This window comes from Hyperolius riggenbachi, chromosome 1 (assembly GCF_040937935.1).
Source record: "Hyperolius riggenbachi isolate aHypRig1 chromosome 1, aHypRig1.pri, whole genome shotgun sequence".
Taxonomy (NCBI): Eukaryota; Metazoa; Chordata; class Amphibia; order Anura; family Hyperoliidae; genus Hyperolius; species Hyperolius riggenbachi.
In genome coordinates, this window is record NC_090646.1 from 487,800,532 (window position 1) to 487,816,785 (window position 16,254).

A 16,254-nucleotide genomic window follows, 5' to 3' on the forward strand; every position below is an offset into this window, starting at 1 on the left:
TAAGAACATTACGTTAAATTTGTTTCTGCTGCACCAGGAAGAAAGCTGTCCCACTACATGCCTATATGCAGACTCGTCACCATTTCGTATGTGTCCAGCTACTTTTGTGTCATCTGCAAACTTCAGAACCTTTACAGATGTACAGTGCTGCCAATAATTATTCATACCCCTGGAAAATTGTGACTTAAAGTTTCTTTTATTCAACTAGCAAGTAATTTTTTGACGGGAAATGACATAGGTGTCTCACAAAAGATAATAAGACGATGTGCAAGTGGCCTTATTGTGGGGGGAAAAAATGTTTCTCAGCTTTTATTTACATTTGAGCAAAAAGTGTCCAGTCCAAAATTATTCATACCCTTTACAAACTGTCACATTCTGTGGAAAAATCCAAAGCTCTATACCATTCCAAATAGTCAAATTACCCTGCATTTCCCTTCCAAAGCATCCAACTATCCTGATTATTGGGAAAAGCTGTTTTAATCAAATCAACAGGTGAAAAACAGCAGCTCTCTGCAGTTGGTTTGTGGGCTGTCATGGCTAAGACAAAGGAGCTCAGTAAGGACCTGAGGCTGCGCATTGTGGCTGCTCACAAGTCAGGAAAAGGCCATTTCTAAATCTTTTCAAGTTCCAGTGGCTACAGTGCAAAGTATTATTAAAAAATACAAGATCATGTTCCGCACTGTAGGAAATCTCAGAGGACATGGTCAGAAGCCAAAAGTGACACCTGTGCTGTCCAGGAGGAGAGTGATAGAGGTGAAATAAAATCCAAGGATCACCACCACGGCCATTTTGGTGAATCTGGGCTCTGCTGGTGGCAATGTCTCAAGGCAGACAATCCAATGGACACTGCACACTGCTCGGTTCCACGGATGCAGACCAAGGAGGATGCCACTTCTCCAGATAAGGCACAAAAATCTTGCTTGGCCTTTGCAAATTCTCATCCGGACAAAGAAGAAGTCTTCTGGTCTTCTGTGTTATGATCAGATGAAACAAAAATTGAAATGTTTGGTCACAATGATGTTTCCTTCATTTTGGCGTAAAAAAGGAGAAGCCTTCAACCCAAAGAACACGGTCCCCACCGTTAAACATGGTGGTTGGAACCTAATGCTTTGGGGGGTGTTTTTCAGCCTATAGACCAGGGAACCTAATCACAGTAAATGGCACCCTGAAAAAAGAGCAATACACGAGGATTCTCAATGACAGCATCAGGCAGTCTGCAGAGAAACTTGGCCTTGGGCACCAGTGGACATTTCAGCATGACAATGACCCAAAACACACAGCAAAAGTGATGAAGAAATGGTTCGCAAACAACAAAATGAACGTTTTGGAGTGGCCCAGTCAGAGTCCTGACTTGAATCCAATTGAGAATCTGTGGAGGGAGCTAAAGATCAGGGTGATGGCAAGAAGACCCTCCAACCTGAAAGATTTGGAACTCATTGCTAAAGATGAATGGGCAAAAATACATGTGGAGATATGCAAAAAGCTGGTCTGCAATCATAGGAAGCTTTTGATTGCTGTAATAGACATTTCTATTGATTATTAAGAAGGGTATGAATAATTTTGGACTGGACACTCTTTGCTCAAATGTAAAGTCTGATAAATGTTTTTTTTCCCCCCACAATAATGCCTCTTGTACATCGTCTTATTATCTTTTGGGAGACACCTACTGGTATGTCATTTCCTGTCACAAAATTACTTGCTGGTTGAATAAAAGTAACTTTAAGTAAAAATTTGCTAGGGGTATGAATAATTATTGGCATCAATGTATGTCTGGAGATGCAGTCATTGGTTCACAGTGAATAAAGCAATGGGGGAGAGCACACAGCCATGAAGGGCTCCATTACTGACTGTCATAGAATCTGAGATGTACTTCTCCTGCCCAATCTGTTGTCTCCTATCAGCAATCCTATTGAGAAATTGGTTATCCATATGTAGATGGGTTCAGGTATAGATCGTTGGAAGAGCTTGCTGTGTAACAGTGATGGCATTATACTATGTTCATAAGCGTTTTGAGTCCTACAGGAGAAAAGCGATATAGAAATGTTATTGTATTGTATTGTATTATTCAAAATCTGCTGTCTCTCATACTACATGGAAGTTGTAAAATTGGACATTCAAAATTGAATGTGTGTACCAGGCTTGTGACAACTATACTTGCACTAGATTTTCAGCCTCAGGTGATGAATATCTAGTGTCTGTAGGTAGCTTTAGGTATGTATAGGGCTTACATTGTCAACACTCTGGCTTCCCAACAGGGACACTATCTGAAGTCTGTGCACTCATCTTGTGCTATCTCTGGATGCTGCCACTTCATCTCACGTACCAAATACTGGCAGGTAACTGACCTTGTCGTCTCTGGAATTTGCATGTGAAAGGGGATTTATTTTGACAGTACTTTTGAGGGACGATATGCAGGGGTGAAAGACCACATCCATGAACAGCTGCCGTCCAACACACTGAAGAGGGGGCTGCACATGTAACAAGAATGCTGCACAACATGTGGTTGCATAAAGAAGAGGGGAGCGGCTGCACAAGGAGAAGATATTTTACATGGAAGCATTAAACTACTGAATACGGAGGAGAAAGGGTACTGTCAGGGGCGTAGCAATAGGGGTTGCAGAGGTAGCGACCGCATCGGGGCCCTTGGGCCAGAGGGGCCCCGAAGGACCCTCCCTCAACTACAGTATTAGCTCTCTATTGGTCCTGTGTTCATAATAATCACTTCTATAGATACTTTGAATAGTGGTAATCATTAACAAACTGTCCCCCGTCCCCTTCTTGCACCTCTGACACTGTAGTTGCCATTGGCAGGTTTTGGTGCGCCGTATCAATTGTTATGTATAGAGTGCTTGGGGGGCCCCATTGTAAAACTTGCATCGGGGCCCACAGCTCCTTAGCTACGCCACTGGGTACTGTACATGGAAGAGGTGGCTGTACATGAATTGGGAGGGGGGCTGCTGTGTATAGGGACCATCACCTTGAATTAGGACTGCTTTTAGTAGGGAGCTTCACTTGGAATTTTGGCTGCTGCTGACCATGGTAGAGGGGGAAGCATATGAAGAAGGAAGGTCTACATATGGAAGGGGACAACACAAGAAAGGCTGCTTTTGGGGAATGAGAACCATACAATGCGAACCCAACAATGAGTAATATAATTAGTTCAGCATTCTTCAAAAAGCACTGTGTAAGGGTACTTTCACACGTTGCAACAGCCAATAACATCACAATATAATCACATCGCAACACAATGATTTTCCTATGGTGTTTTCATATTGAGTGTGATGTGGCAGGTTCCGATGGGGTAATTCACAGCATGGTGTGCATTTAATAGGCAACGTGGGCGTTTACAGTGCTGGTGAAGCATACTTTCATCATTCTGTATGCGTCACTATATGCAGACTGCAACATATCATACCTTTCGGCACCATTGCATTGCGATCTTACCCCAGTGCAATGTGCATACTGTGACAGGATCTCATCTCTAAATCACAATCCATTTATACTCACTCGACCCCATGCCCTCTCCCGTCATTACTCACTTATCCTCTACCATATCCCTTGTCTTAACTTCCCTCTTCAACCTTTCTCTCAGCAAACGCATTGTTCCATCCACACTCAAACAAGCCCTCATAACGTCTTTACTCAAAAAACCTTCTCTAGACCCCTCTTTCCTGCCCAACTACCTCCCTATTTCTCTCCTCCCCTTCTCTTCCAAACTACTTGAGCGCCACCTCTACACCAACTTAGTCCGTCACCTCACTGCTAATTCTCTCTTTGATGACTTCCAATCTCGATTCTGCCCCAGCCCCTCAACTGAATCTGCCCTATTCAAAGTAACCAATGACCTGGCAACTACTAAATCTACAGGCCTCTACCCTATTCTCATTCTCCTAGACCTCTCTTCCACTTTTGACACAGTGGACCACCCTCTCCTTCTCCAAATCCTCTCATCCATGGGCATTCAGGGTCTTGCTCTCTCCTGGCTTTCCTCCTATCTCACAGATATGACCTTCAGAGTGGTCCACTCTGGCACCACCTCTTCTCCACGTCCCCTCACTGTTGGAGTTCCCCAAGGTTCAGTCCTCGGACCTCTCCTTTTCTCTATCAACATATATGGTCTTGATCAGCTCATCAGTTCCTTTGGCTTTCAATATCACCTATACGCTGGTGATACCAAGATCTACATTTCATAACCTGACTTAAATACTTTAACAGCTTGTGTCCCTGACTGTCTTAATGCAATCGCCTCCTTCATGTCCTCCCATTTTCTAAAACTCAATACAGACAAGACTGAAATGGTAATCTTCCCACCTCACAATTCAATGCCTCAACCTGGCATCACTATTTATGTTGATGGTACTTCTATAACACCTGTTCCCCCAGGCTCGCAGTCTAGGTGTAATACTAGACTCAAGTCTCTCATTCAAACCACACTTTGACAAACTATCCTCCTCTTGTTGACTCCGCCTAAAAAACATCTCCCGCATCCACCCTTTTCTCACACAGGACACTACCAAACTTCTGGTGCATGTCCTGATTATTTCGCGACTAGACTATTGCAACTCTCTGCTCTGCGGCCTCCCCGCAAACCATTTAGCCCCGCTACAGTCCATTATGAACTCTGCTGCATGACTCATCCACCTCTCCTCCCGCTTCTCCAGCCCAATCCCCCTCTGTCAGCCCCTTCACTGGCTGCCAGTTACACAAAGGATACAATTTAAAATCCTTACTCTCGCCTACAAAGCTCTCCACAACTTAGCTCCTTCCTATCTAAATAAATGTATTTCCAGATACCATCGTACACACAATCTCCTCTCTACTAACAATATTCTCCTGTCTTCTTCTCTGATCACCTTTTCTCACTCACGTTTACAAGACTTCTCTCGATCCTCTCCCCTCCTCTGGAACACTCTCCCTAAACACATCCCCCACCGAACCACACTTACTCTTTTTAGACGCAATCGGAAAACTCACCTCTTCATGCAAGCATACTCTTCCACTTTAGACACTTCCCCCACTACCACCTCATACACAACTTACCTATACCTACTGTCCTATCCCTTAAACCTTTAGACTGTAAGGCCTTTTGTCCAGGGCTCTCTTCCCCATTTGTCTCACAATGCTGTGTAATGTGTGTACATACCTTCCACCCTTGTGTAAAAATATGTAGTTGATTTGTTCACTGCATCAGCTGTAATCCACCCCTGTCTTGTATTAACTGTTGTATTGTTTATTTTGTATTGTTATACCCAGGGCTAGATTTGCCATAAGGCACTGTAGGCATGTGCCTACAGGCGCCTGATTATGAAAGGTGGCTCACTACCCTCACCAAGTGCCTCCCTCCTGCCTTACCTAGGCAGAATCCTGAGTGGAGTGTAAATGGGAGGTTATTCACTCGGGTCTTGGCATTCCAGTGACAAGATCTCTCTTCAGTTTTCAGTTGGGGGCACCTCTAGCTACTTAATACTGAGGATAGCTCTGGCTACTTAATACTAGGGGCACCTGTAGCTAGCTATGACGGCAAGGGAACTAAGGGAGAAATGACAGCTGGGACAGCCAGCACACTTGCGGTGTTTGTAGGTTCATGGAGGCCAAGGTCTAGGGTGCCAGGACCTCTGTGCCAATAAACTCCAGTGATGTAAATCTGGGCATGGTTATACCCTGGTTGTACCATGTATACTGTTGTACAGATGCTGGGGCTATATAAATCAATAATAATAATAATAATAATCTGCTGATTTGCTAAAAGATGTAAGCACTTTAATTGTGTCCAATACAAAAATACATTTGACAAGGAGTTTTCAGTAAAATATGAATTTGGTTATTTCATTTGAAAAGCTCTTTTCTATGCTGCTATGGCAGCTTGTTTCCATGGCACCAGTTCTAACTGAAAGATAAAACAAGGAAGCTGCTACTAGGGGAAAACCTGGAAATGTGTGAGAGGATACCCTACGGACCCTTTTACACTTAATCAGTTGGTGTGCGTTAGTACTCGTTAGTACTCGTTAGTACGCATTGGCACGCGTTTTTTCCATAGCAGTGAATTGTGACAAAGATTTCAGTTAAAACACGTTAAGGGCCCTTTTACACTTAATCAGTTGCTCTCAGTTAAAACCGAAAGAAAACTGATTTTCAAAGTAATGCCCATGTTTTCCTATGGCCTCTTTTACACTTAACGCGTTTTAACTGAAATCTTCTTTCCAATGCACTGCTATGGAAAAAACGCGCACTAACGCGTACTAACGCATACTAACGCACACTATCCGAGATTTTTCTTGGTCTGCCACTTTGAGCCTTAACTTGAACTGAGCCTGTGGTCTTCCATTTCCTCAATATGTTCCTAACTGTGAAAACAGACAGCTGAAATCTCTGAGACAGCTTTCTGTATCCTTCCCCTAAACCATGATGGTGAACAATCTTTGTCTTCAGGTCATTTGAGAGTTGTTTTGAGACCCCAATGTTGCTACTCTTCAGAGAAAATTAAAAGAGGAGGGGAACTTACAATTTGACTTATGACTTTCTTGGTCGCGGATTTTGCTGCCCATAGAGGCAGAGCTTTGAGCTGCAGCTCTGCATCCATTCGCGTCAATCTGTCCGTGGATCTCCGCCTCTCAGTGAAGGAAGATTGAGAGGGGCGGGGAAAGGCGGCGATCAGCGGGGATTGACATGCGAAAAGGCAGAGCTACATCCCTAAGCTCTGCCTCAATCAGGAAGCGCTCCTCGCAGTTTGCACAGGAGATTTGGGGGATATAAACCCCTCGTTTTAGCACTAGCTATAGTGCTTAACATTAATAAAAGTTAAAAGCATGAATTGTTTTTATCTCACTTCAGAGTCTCTTTAACAACAAAAACCTCCCCTGGGGGGTACTCACCTTGGGTGGGGGAAGCCTCCGGATCCTAATGAGGCTGCCCACGCCGTCCTCTGTCCCACGGGGGTCTCGCCGCAGCCCTCCGAACAGCCGGCGACTGTGCCGACTGTCAGTTCAATATTTACCTTTGCTGGCTCCAGCGGGGGCGCTGTGGCGACTTTCGGCACGGAAATAGACGGAAATACCCGATCTCCGTCGGGTCCGCTCTACTGCGCAGGCGCCGGAAACTTGCGCCTGCGCAGTAGAGCAGACCCGACGGCGATCGGGTATTTCCGCCTACTTCGGCGCCGAGAGGCATCAGAGCGCCTGCGCAGGAGCCAGGAAGGTAAATATTGCGTCACCGCTGCACGGAGGGCTACAGCGAGACCCCCGAGGGACGCAGGACGGCGTGGGAAGCCTCATTAGGATCCTGAGGCTTCCCCCACCCGAGGTGAGTACCCCCCAGGGGCCGTTTTGTCGTTACAGTTCCTCTTTAAAGGACTTACGAGGCCAATTTTAGAGAAAAAAAAAGTTAGATACCTGCATCAGTTTGTAAGGCACGAAGGACGCCGTCTGCGCCCTCCGTGCCATTCCGCCGGGTCCCCGCCGCTCAATAGCCCCCCGAACGGCCCCCGGGTCGGGCTCTCCAGCCTGCAAAAAGATGGCCGCCGGAGCTGGCCGCGGCTGCACAGTTCGCATAGCCGCGAGTGCGGCTGCGCAGCTCTAAGGCCAACCCTTCGATCCACGCTACAGGAAATAGCTTGTTACGTGGATCGGGGGGTTGGTCCTAGAGCTGCGCAGCCGCACTCGCGGCTATGCGAACTGCGCAGCCGCGTCCAGCTCCGGCGGCCATCTTTGTACAGGCTGGAGAGCCCGACCCGGGCCGTGCGGTTGGGGGCCGTTCGGGGAGCTATTGAGCGGCGGGTACCCGGCGGAACGGCACGGAGGGCGCGGACGACGTCCTCTGTGCCTTACAAACGGATGCAGGTATCTAACTTTTCTTATTTTTTTTTCTAAAATTGGCCTCGTAAGTCCTTTAAAACAGAAGGAAATTTGCAATAATTCAGCTATAAGTGAACATTTGTGGTTACCCACAATGGACCACTACTGAATATGCAAATGCGAAAAGAGATAATTTGCATATTCAGTAGTGTTGCATTGTGGGTAAAGACACATGTTCATTTATAGCTGAATTATTGCAAATTTCCTTCTGCTTGTAATAGGACTCCTGTCCCTGTCAGTCTCTCACACAAGTCAGAAAGCAGCCCTCCTGGAGTCTAGGGACTGTCAAAAACTTTTCAACCTGTTTAACACCTTACCCCTGCATGCAGTCATCATAACAATGGGGAAAGACCAGACAGATTTTTTCCCACAGACCCTCCAGGCAAGCTCTGCATCATGCTGTGCCTATTTACCAAGAGAAGGAGAAGGACAGGGATGTTTCAACATCTGTGTGTTTATCTGGCAGGACTCGGATAGAGGGGGAGGAGTCTGGCCAAGGGACTATAAAGGGCTGATAGCGCCGTGGTAGAAGAAGCAGCTGAGTGCAGTGGGCACTGGAGCGCAGGTGGAGGCTGCCTGTGCTGTGCTCGCTGCCTGTGACACATACATGGTAACCACGGGATGACGCGGCTCTGACACATCAAACCTGTCCGAACCGCCGCCGGGAAGATCTCTGGCGAAATGCGCAGAACGCCCTGACCGGGATCTGGTGAGTGCCCAACTAGCCATGCATAGCTGCCGTGCTTCCAGGCATCAGCGAGAACTCACTGACTAACTGGAATTGACGAGGTGGGTTTTTATTCAGCGTGAAGTAGATAGTAACAGACAGGTGGTTAGGCGGATGTCACTCATGTGTCACTCATGTAGTGCTGCTGCCATCATTCATCACATGGGACGCTTGTTTATGTTGTGCATGTTCTGCCCGGGGAAGTAAGGTGACATGGAATCTGTTTATTACGCGTCACTCAGTTATAGAGATGACCCTGACTGAGCCCCACGCAACTGCTGGTATAGTGTGAACCTGCTGGAGCATTGGGGAGATGTAACCTAAGGACAACTTTCTAGAAATACAAATTGTGTGATAGTCCTGTGGAAGCTGCTGGTGTTAACCCTTCCTCCCCCCTTCATCACACACAGTCACAGACACACCTTACCCTAACATAAAAAAATGCATGCCAACAAAAAATACACTTGGGTCTCCCGACACCTCTCTATATGTCAGGAAAATCATATTTGGGTGCATGTGTGTAATAGACCTATCAAGATGGACGGGGACTAGTAATATATCACAATTATATCCTTTTCAGCTGTTGCAGTCAGCTAGTTGCCATGGTGGGGATGATTCACTAAAAGCAATTCATGTCACACCAGCTCTGCAGACCTGTGTATTTTCTTTAAACATAGTATCAGGTTACATATTTTTTTAAGCTACCCAGATGGATGTTTGAAGCTAGATCACTAAAGATAGCCATACTCTATGACCAGCCCTCATCGTGCATGACAGTGGCAAAGAACCACCATTCACAATCACGTCGTCCAGGGGTCGATAATGGGATGATCGCTTTGCTGTAGATTACCACTACTATTACTATTTTTGCTGAATCAAATGTTTGTTGGGCAAACATATTGTGTATGACCAGCTTAAACTGGTTTTCTGCTAAGAAGCTTTATTTATTCTCCAGTGAAAGCGGGCTTGTTTGCAATACATTTTTGAGGTTAGTTAGCCACATTGTTTTAACACTCTCAAAAATGCCACTATTGATGTATAGGGCCATACCTGTGGTGGCATAATTGCATCCTGGCTGCAGAGTCCAGGGAGCAGCAACCATCCTCAGCCACATGGTACGGTCCGCAGCCTTGTTCTGCAGTGAAGATATGGAGTCCATTGTAGTTGTGTTGTACGAGAGTAACAGCTTGTTTCTCAGTTAGTTAGTTTTTGATTCCCCCCCCCCCCCCAAAAAAAAACCCTAGTAGGCACCTTTATGCCCCTCCCCCTGCATCGGTTTTAGGTAGCCAGAGGCGCCCCAAGTATTAGGTAGCCCCCTGCCATATTAAGTATTTTCAGGTGCCGCCCAGTATAGGGAGCCAGAAGCACCCCCCCCCCCCAGTATAGGTAGCTAGGGGTACTCTCCAGTATGCGGGAGGCCTCAGTATTGGTAGTCCATGAGTATAGGTAGCCAGAAGTTGCCCTGCCCTCCTCAGTATATCAGTATAGGTAGCCAAATGGGCCTTAAAGTGTAGGTAGTCAGCTCCCCCCAAAAGTTAGTATAGGTAGCCAGTGTGCCCCCCACCAGTAAATATATGTAGCCAATGTGCTTCTACCCCCCCCCCCCCTTTCCCAGTAGTTATAGGTGGCCAGTGTGCTTCCTCCTCCCCCACCAAGTAAGTATAGGTAGCCAGTGTGCAGCACATCTCACATCTCCAGGTGGCTCTACTAGCAATCAATCGTCTCCACGCGTTCCATCTCTATGACAACAGTATCCCCTCTGGTCCCAGGAAAAGAGGGAGCACTGTCATCAAAAAGATGGGGCGCATGAAGGTGATAGATCGCTGGTAGAGCCCAGAGAGGGTGGTTCTCTATTTGCTTCAGTACACAAGACTACCCTGCACCACAGGGGGCCTGCTGCGGGTCTCCATATGGACCGCAGCGGACCCCTCTATTACCATCACGGCCACATATTATTATTTGGCTATGGGCCCCATAACAGCCGCTATGGCTGCTATGGTGATCTCTACCCCAGTGATGTGTGGTGAGGCTTTAAGAAGCCTGCACAAATTGGCAGATGGAGGACAAAGGGCTATTGTGCATGACCCCTAATAAATATTTTACACAGGTGCATGACATTATACTGATGACAGATTTTCATCCTAACATAGCCAAGTATGTAGACTCCATGCATGTGATCAATGAAAGGAGATATGCAATGAAGAGACATAGTACCATATGAACAGAAACCTCCCATACACATTATCATGATTGGAATGCCCCTCCAATAGAGATGTGAATTCATATTTTTTTTTGAAAATTAACATATTAGTTTCACTTTATAGAGCAGGGAGATCAATTCATATCCTCTACCTGCATCCTCACATTGATAAGATACACATACTCTACTAAACTTGGCTGAGCTGGCCATTTGTGGTGCTTTGCCCAAATAATGAGCATTTTGTACAGGTGACCCCCAAGCTTGTTTGAAGGTCTGGAAGCTTGTTTAAAGATCTGTTGGATCTCTAAAGTGTACCAGAGACGAGAAGCACTGTGCAAGTGCAGATTGCTCACAGGGACAGGAGCGCTGCGGGGGAGTGCGCCTGGCCGGACCGCGCATGCGCGATGGAGCGCGACTCGGCCAGGCTTTGGGGGACAATTGCAGGTGACGGGAGTCACCCAGGGAGACGAGGGACGAGCAGCCCTAACTGCGCTTAAGGAAGCCCCAGGTAAGTATGGAACCTGAGACGAGTAGCACTTTAAACTACAGAAGCTCAGAAGTGCAATGTTCTCATCCTTACCCCTCCTTCCGGAAGCTGCTCTGTCATGTGCTGTGCCTCGTTCCTCTTCCTTCCTCCATAGCAACAGATATGTCACTCTACCACAGCAGACTGAGGCGTCTGTACAGTGCTCAGCTTCCACACTATTGTTCCAAGAGCAGAGTCCCAATCCCTTAGAGTGACATCAGTTATGGGTGTTTCTGCACCTTTAGGCCCCGTTCACATTGCACGCGTTCCCGTCCGCGTTTCGGGAACGCGTGCGGGAGGCCGGCACGCACGTTGCACGCGTTCCCGCCCGCGTTTCGGGAACGCGTGCGGGAGGCCGACACACACGACATCAGACAGTGCATAGAGTGCACTGTCTGATGTTCACACTGCATGCGTTCCGGACCTGTGCGGTCCGGGAACGCATGCTGCACGTGTTTCCTAGCAAAACGCGCGGCTGTCCCATTCACTGACATGACGTGCGTTCCTGTGCGTTGTGTTCTGAACGGAACGCGCCCGCGTTCCGTGATATGAACGGGGCTTTACTGTCTTTATCTCAGTCATTCACACATGGGCTACTTTTCTGACAAATGCCAGTTCTTTAGTAGTATGTGTTTGGGTTGTGCGAGGACGATGGAGCACCAGGAGTAAAGCTAATCACACACTTTTGCACTTTGTGGTAGATCAGGGGAATGATCAATCCCCTCCTAATATAGGTGTGTTTGCCTTGCACCAGTAGATCATAGACAAGAAGCCAGCAGCAATCGTCAAAAGTTGTCAGTGCCAGATGTAGTGCAAACCCAAGTCCCAGCACCACCTCCAGAGAGATGACAGGAACCAAAGAGTGGGAAGTGTCCACTTGTGCAGGATCAAGGACAGTGCACTCATTCGCTGTTCACTGGTAAATTAGTAATTCAGTGCAGATCTATAGGGATAATCTTCAAATGTATCAACCCAAAAGCAAAATGGCAAACTTTCAATAACAAAAACGGGGGTGGGAGAGCGCTCTCCCCACCCCCCTTGTCCTCAACAGATATTTCTACCACCCAGAGTGGCATTAAAGGAGCAGCACCACCTAACACTTCCTCCTTATATCCTACACACTGTATTGCCAAGATCACTTCTCTGTCTAGTACAGAGGTCAAGCAACTTTTTCTCCTTCAAATAAAAAAACAAAAAGGCCATACAACCCATATTGCAAGGTTGTTATGGTAGCATGTTTGGTCAGACCTCAGGGATGGACTGATCCCAGCAGACCACGATGAAAGAAGTAGGTCACTGACTCCCCCTTGGCTCCACTCCTGATCCAGGTGATTAATAGTGTGAATAGATAAATGAATAAGCAGAACAGATCTAAGTGCAGACTATTTTTAATAATATGCCCACAGTAACTACATATAAAACAATAAAAGTAGGTAAAACAACTCACCTATGGGATCCCATTGAAACGACAACCCCACAATAAGTAAGTGCTCTGTGTAAAACTCAATATTTTAAGGATTGTTTTGAAGAAGAGCAGCAACTACGGTTATAAATACTTAAATTCACTTCAATGTATGATCGATTAGATGTTTTTGTCTGCAACATCTAATTGGCCCTCAAAAAATGTACCGTGTATGGCTTCCTTAACTTGGCACACCACCTTGTCTGGAAAATGCATGACATCTTCAAATCTCTGAAAATGTCATCTTGGTCAATCTGCTTGTAACAGCAGATCTCAGCTGCGGTCCATTTGTGGTCAGTTTTCAACCAGTTTTATAATAAAATTCCTAAAAAAAATAGTTTTGAGTGGCTTTTGTTGTAGAGGCTAACCACCCTGTGACAAAACAATAAGTATTTGTACTACCATTGGTATGAGGTGACTGGCAGGATTTTGTAGCGCAGGGTAGACTGTCTCCTGCTTATCAGTTGAGCAGACAAAGCAGACGATAATGTCAAAGTCTTGCTACTAGAAGATGCTAAGGAAACACATTTATACCATTGAGAAGAGTATAAACATTCTCTACTCTGGATTTGAATACTTAGATGCATGTCATACACATTTTATTTTGTGCTTGTTAAAATTATTTTGAGGTCTAACTTCTAACTGCCCCCAAAGCCTTACTTTTGTTTTTGGAATGAGTGGGAATCTGTGGTAGCCTTTTTTGGGGTTGCTCTTGGAGATAATTTACTCACTTCCTGCTTCTCTGATGAGAACAGGGCAAATTTCATCCAATGTAAAATCTGAGCTAACACTCACTTCCTTCCCTGGTGACAGCATGTGCTCAAAATCAAGCCCTTCTTGTCAGAGGGACAGGATGTGAGGGAATTTCTTACCAATGAGGATACCAACAGCCGTAATAAAGTTAAAAAACAATGAAATGTAGTTGGCCTTTAGTCCAACTGTAATAGCACATTCTACTTTGCTTGCCTAATTGCATATATATTTTTGTACCTTAACAAAACTTACACATTGATTTCCAATCAGTCATTGAAATACATTACAGTTAAGTTAGCCATCCACTAATCAACAGTGGCCTAAACTGGCAAGCAATTGATCAGGTAGTAGTCTTCAATGTACCACCTTGCCCCACTTGTTTTCTATCTGATTTCAGCAAAAATCCGATTGATAGTTGGTGGAACCACATGCATTGTATCACTTCATGCAATTCAACGCTGACTGACTGTGATCCTGAGCCAGTCCTCCTACTGCTCCCACTTGAGGAAGATTTATTGTCACTAATGATTACTATTTTGATTGATAAACTGTCTGAAACTAATAATCAGTCCAATATGTAGAGGTCAATAGATCACTGGCAGATTTAGTTAGTGATCAGATCTCCTGGAAAAAGCTACTAACCCATGTATGACCTAAGGTTGCACATGCATTTAGCAAGCGTGTAAAATTGTCCGGCATGCAAGGAAGACTGTGCTGTGTGAACGGTCTCTTTGTACATACTTCACCTTCATCATTTCCATCTTTTATTGTTCCCAGGTCTGCAGATTTAGAATACCTTGGCTATTGCCTTGGCTATTGACTTTTGGCAGCTATATCGGCCTAAAAGATGGCAGAAGGTGCACGGCTGAGAAGCAGTGCGGAAAAGATCCCAGAAGAGAATGGACAAGATTCTGGCTCAGGATCAAGTTCTGGAGGAGGAGGAGGAGGTGGTGTGGCCCTGAAGAAGGAGATTGGACTAGTCAGTGCATGCGGTATTATAGTAGGTGAGTGTATGACATTTTTGCTTCTTTATCACTGAGAATGCTATTTATAATGGTGTTGCTTTTTTACACAGAACTGGCATCTTTTTTTTTTTTTTTTTTCCAAGTCCTTTCCACGATTCACACAATAATAATTTTGATGAACACAACATGCAGATGTCCTTTTGCCTTTGGTCAATCCTTGTTATGATTACTTGCAGGTGTACAGAGGCGCCGGGAGTATAAAAAAGACTAAAAACGTTTAAAATGTTTAGGTTGCGGTGGTGGACCAGCAAACCACAAACTGACAACAAGGCTGTTGATTTTTCAAAAATAAATATACATAATTTATTCGATTGCTCCCAATAAAGTCGCAACGCGTTTCACGGGCAAAGAGGCCCGCTTCCTCAGGCAATAAAGACAGGAGCAACAACACTGAAAATGACAGAGATACAAAGCAGACATCAGTATACTGTGTGTGGTACAGTTGAATGGGTGTATTACATTGTATGCATATAAATTTCCTAAGGTATACAAGATGCTGTCATAACAACATTATTACTGGAGTGGGGTAGGTGTTAAACTTGTGTGCCTAAGTAAAAGAAAAGCTATTCGTGGGCTTAAGATGTGTGAGTGGGGATTCTATTTATGCAATGTAGGAATGGCATATAGCAGGATAAGGTAAAAGGCGTGTCTAAGGCTGATACTGAAGAGTAAAACACTTACCAGCGTCTGGTCTGGTTGATGCTTGGCACCTCTGTGCCGGTCTGACATATTTCCGGGGTTTATAAGTGATAATTGCTATTGGGGATCTGAAGGGGGTGGGGCTATGGCGGCTGGTCGTATAATGTGGCCAATGTAGAGGGGCTGGGCGGGGACCTGAGGACGTGCTGTGTGATGCGGATGGGCGGAGGTATGCGGGGGATTATGGGGCGAGTGAGACGTGGCGGGGTAGTATTGCGCATGTGCGCATCCCATTACGTCACGCGTTGCGGAGAGTGTGGAGCGCATCTCACACTTCCGCATGTGGCGTGGGATTATGGGGCGAGAGGGACGTAGCAGGGTAGTAGTGCGCATGTGCGCATAACGTTCCGTCTCACTATGCGGAGAGTGTGGAACGCATCACACACTTCCGCATGCAGCTGGGGAAATAGACAGGGGGAAGGGGAAAGGGTGAGGTAAAGGGCAGGTTGCCCAATAACAATACCTGTATGCTATGTCCCTTTGAGAAGTGACTGTTTAGAGGGGATGTACGGATGACTGACATAATAACTTCTAAATTGCATATGAAACTTATTTGTCAAGTAGTGCTGTTTGGAGAGCATGGCAGCCCTCCAGAGGTTATTAAATGCAATGGTTTTAGATGAAACAGTTTGTAACAGACACAAATTTTTATATAAAAATATAAGTATAAAGCCAAACTTACTACTGTGTGCCAATGGCATATTGAAATAAAAATAGACAATAAGTAAAAATGACATAAAATATCCCTAGTGACAATTCATTCTACAGGACTGTAGTCGTATAAATTTGACACTGGCAAACGGAAAAATTATACATATGTGTGCACCATTTGGGTATATCTGTGTACTGTTTCTCCGTTAAAAAGGACATAACCATAACAGTGTTCAAATTATTATGTCATAAAACTGTCTACAACAGGGTAGCATTTCTGATAAAAATATGACATGAAAATCATATGAACATAAATATACAGTACAATTTACATTTAAAAGTCAGGATGACTACTTTATAA

At 45.4% G+C, this 16,254-nt stretch overlaps 3 protein-coding genes across 5 annotated transcripts in view; 1 reads left to right on the plus strand and 2 right to left on the minus strand.

Moving 5' to 3' along the window:
- Positions 1–16,254, minus strand: part of RNF212B (ring finger protein 212B) — a 440,214-nt gene that overhangs the window by 211,612 nt on the left and 212,348 nt on the right. The window lies entirely within an intron of this gene.
- The window catches only part of LOC137522327 (piggyBac transposable element-derived protein 4-like), a 42,743-nt gene that overhangs the window by 5,465 nt on the left and 21,024 nt on the right, over positions 1–16,254 (minus strand). Inside the window, exon 1 of one of the 2 annotated variants that reach the window (XM_068242371.1) lies at positions 11,358–11,407. The exons of the other annotated variant lie outside the window; for it this stretch is intronic. The gene's annotated coding sequence lies outside the window, so the exon portion shown is untranslated. Of the gene's footprint in view, positions 1–11,357; positions 11,408–16,254 lie in introns of those variants that run through there. 2 annotated transcript variants of the gene reach the window in all.
- Positions 8,344–16,254, plus strand: part of SLC7A8 (solute carrier family 7 member 8) — an 81,305-nt gene continuing 73,394 nt past the window's right edge. Inside the window, exons 1-2 of one of the 2 annotated variants that reach the window (XM_068242388.1) lie at positions 8,344–8,559; positions 14,296–14,522. In XM_068242388.1, the coding sequence (XP_068098489.1) occupies positions 14,366–14,522 (157 nt within the window). In that variant the 5' untranslated portion in view covers positions 8,344–8,559; positions 14,296–14,365. Of the gene's footprint in view, positions 8,640–14,295; positions 14,523–16,254 lie in introns of both variants that reach the window. The other variant, XM_068242395.1, reaches the window with a different exon arrangement.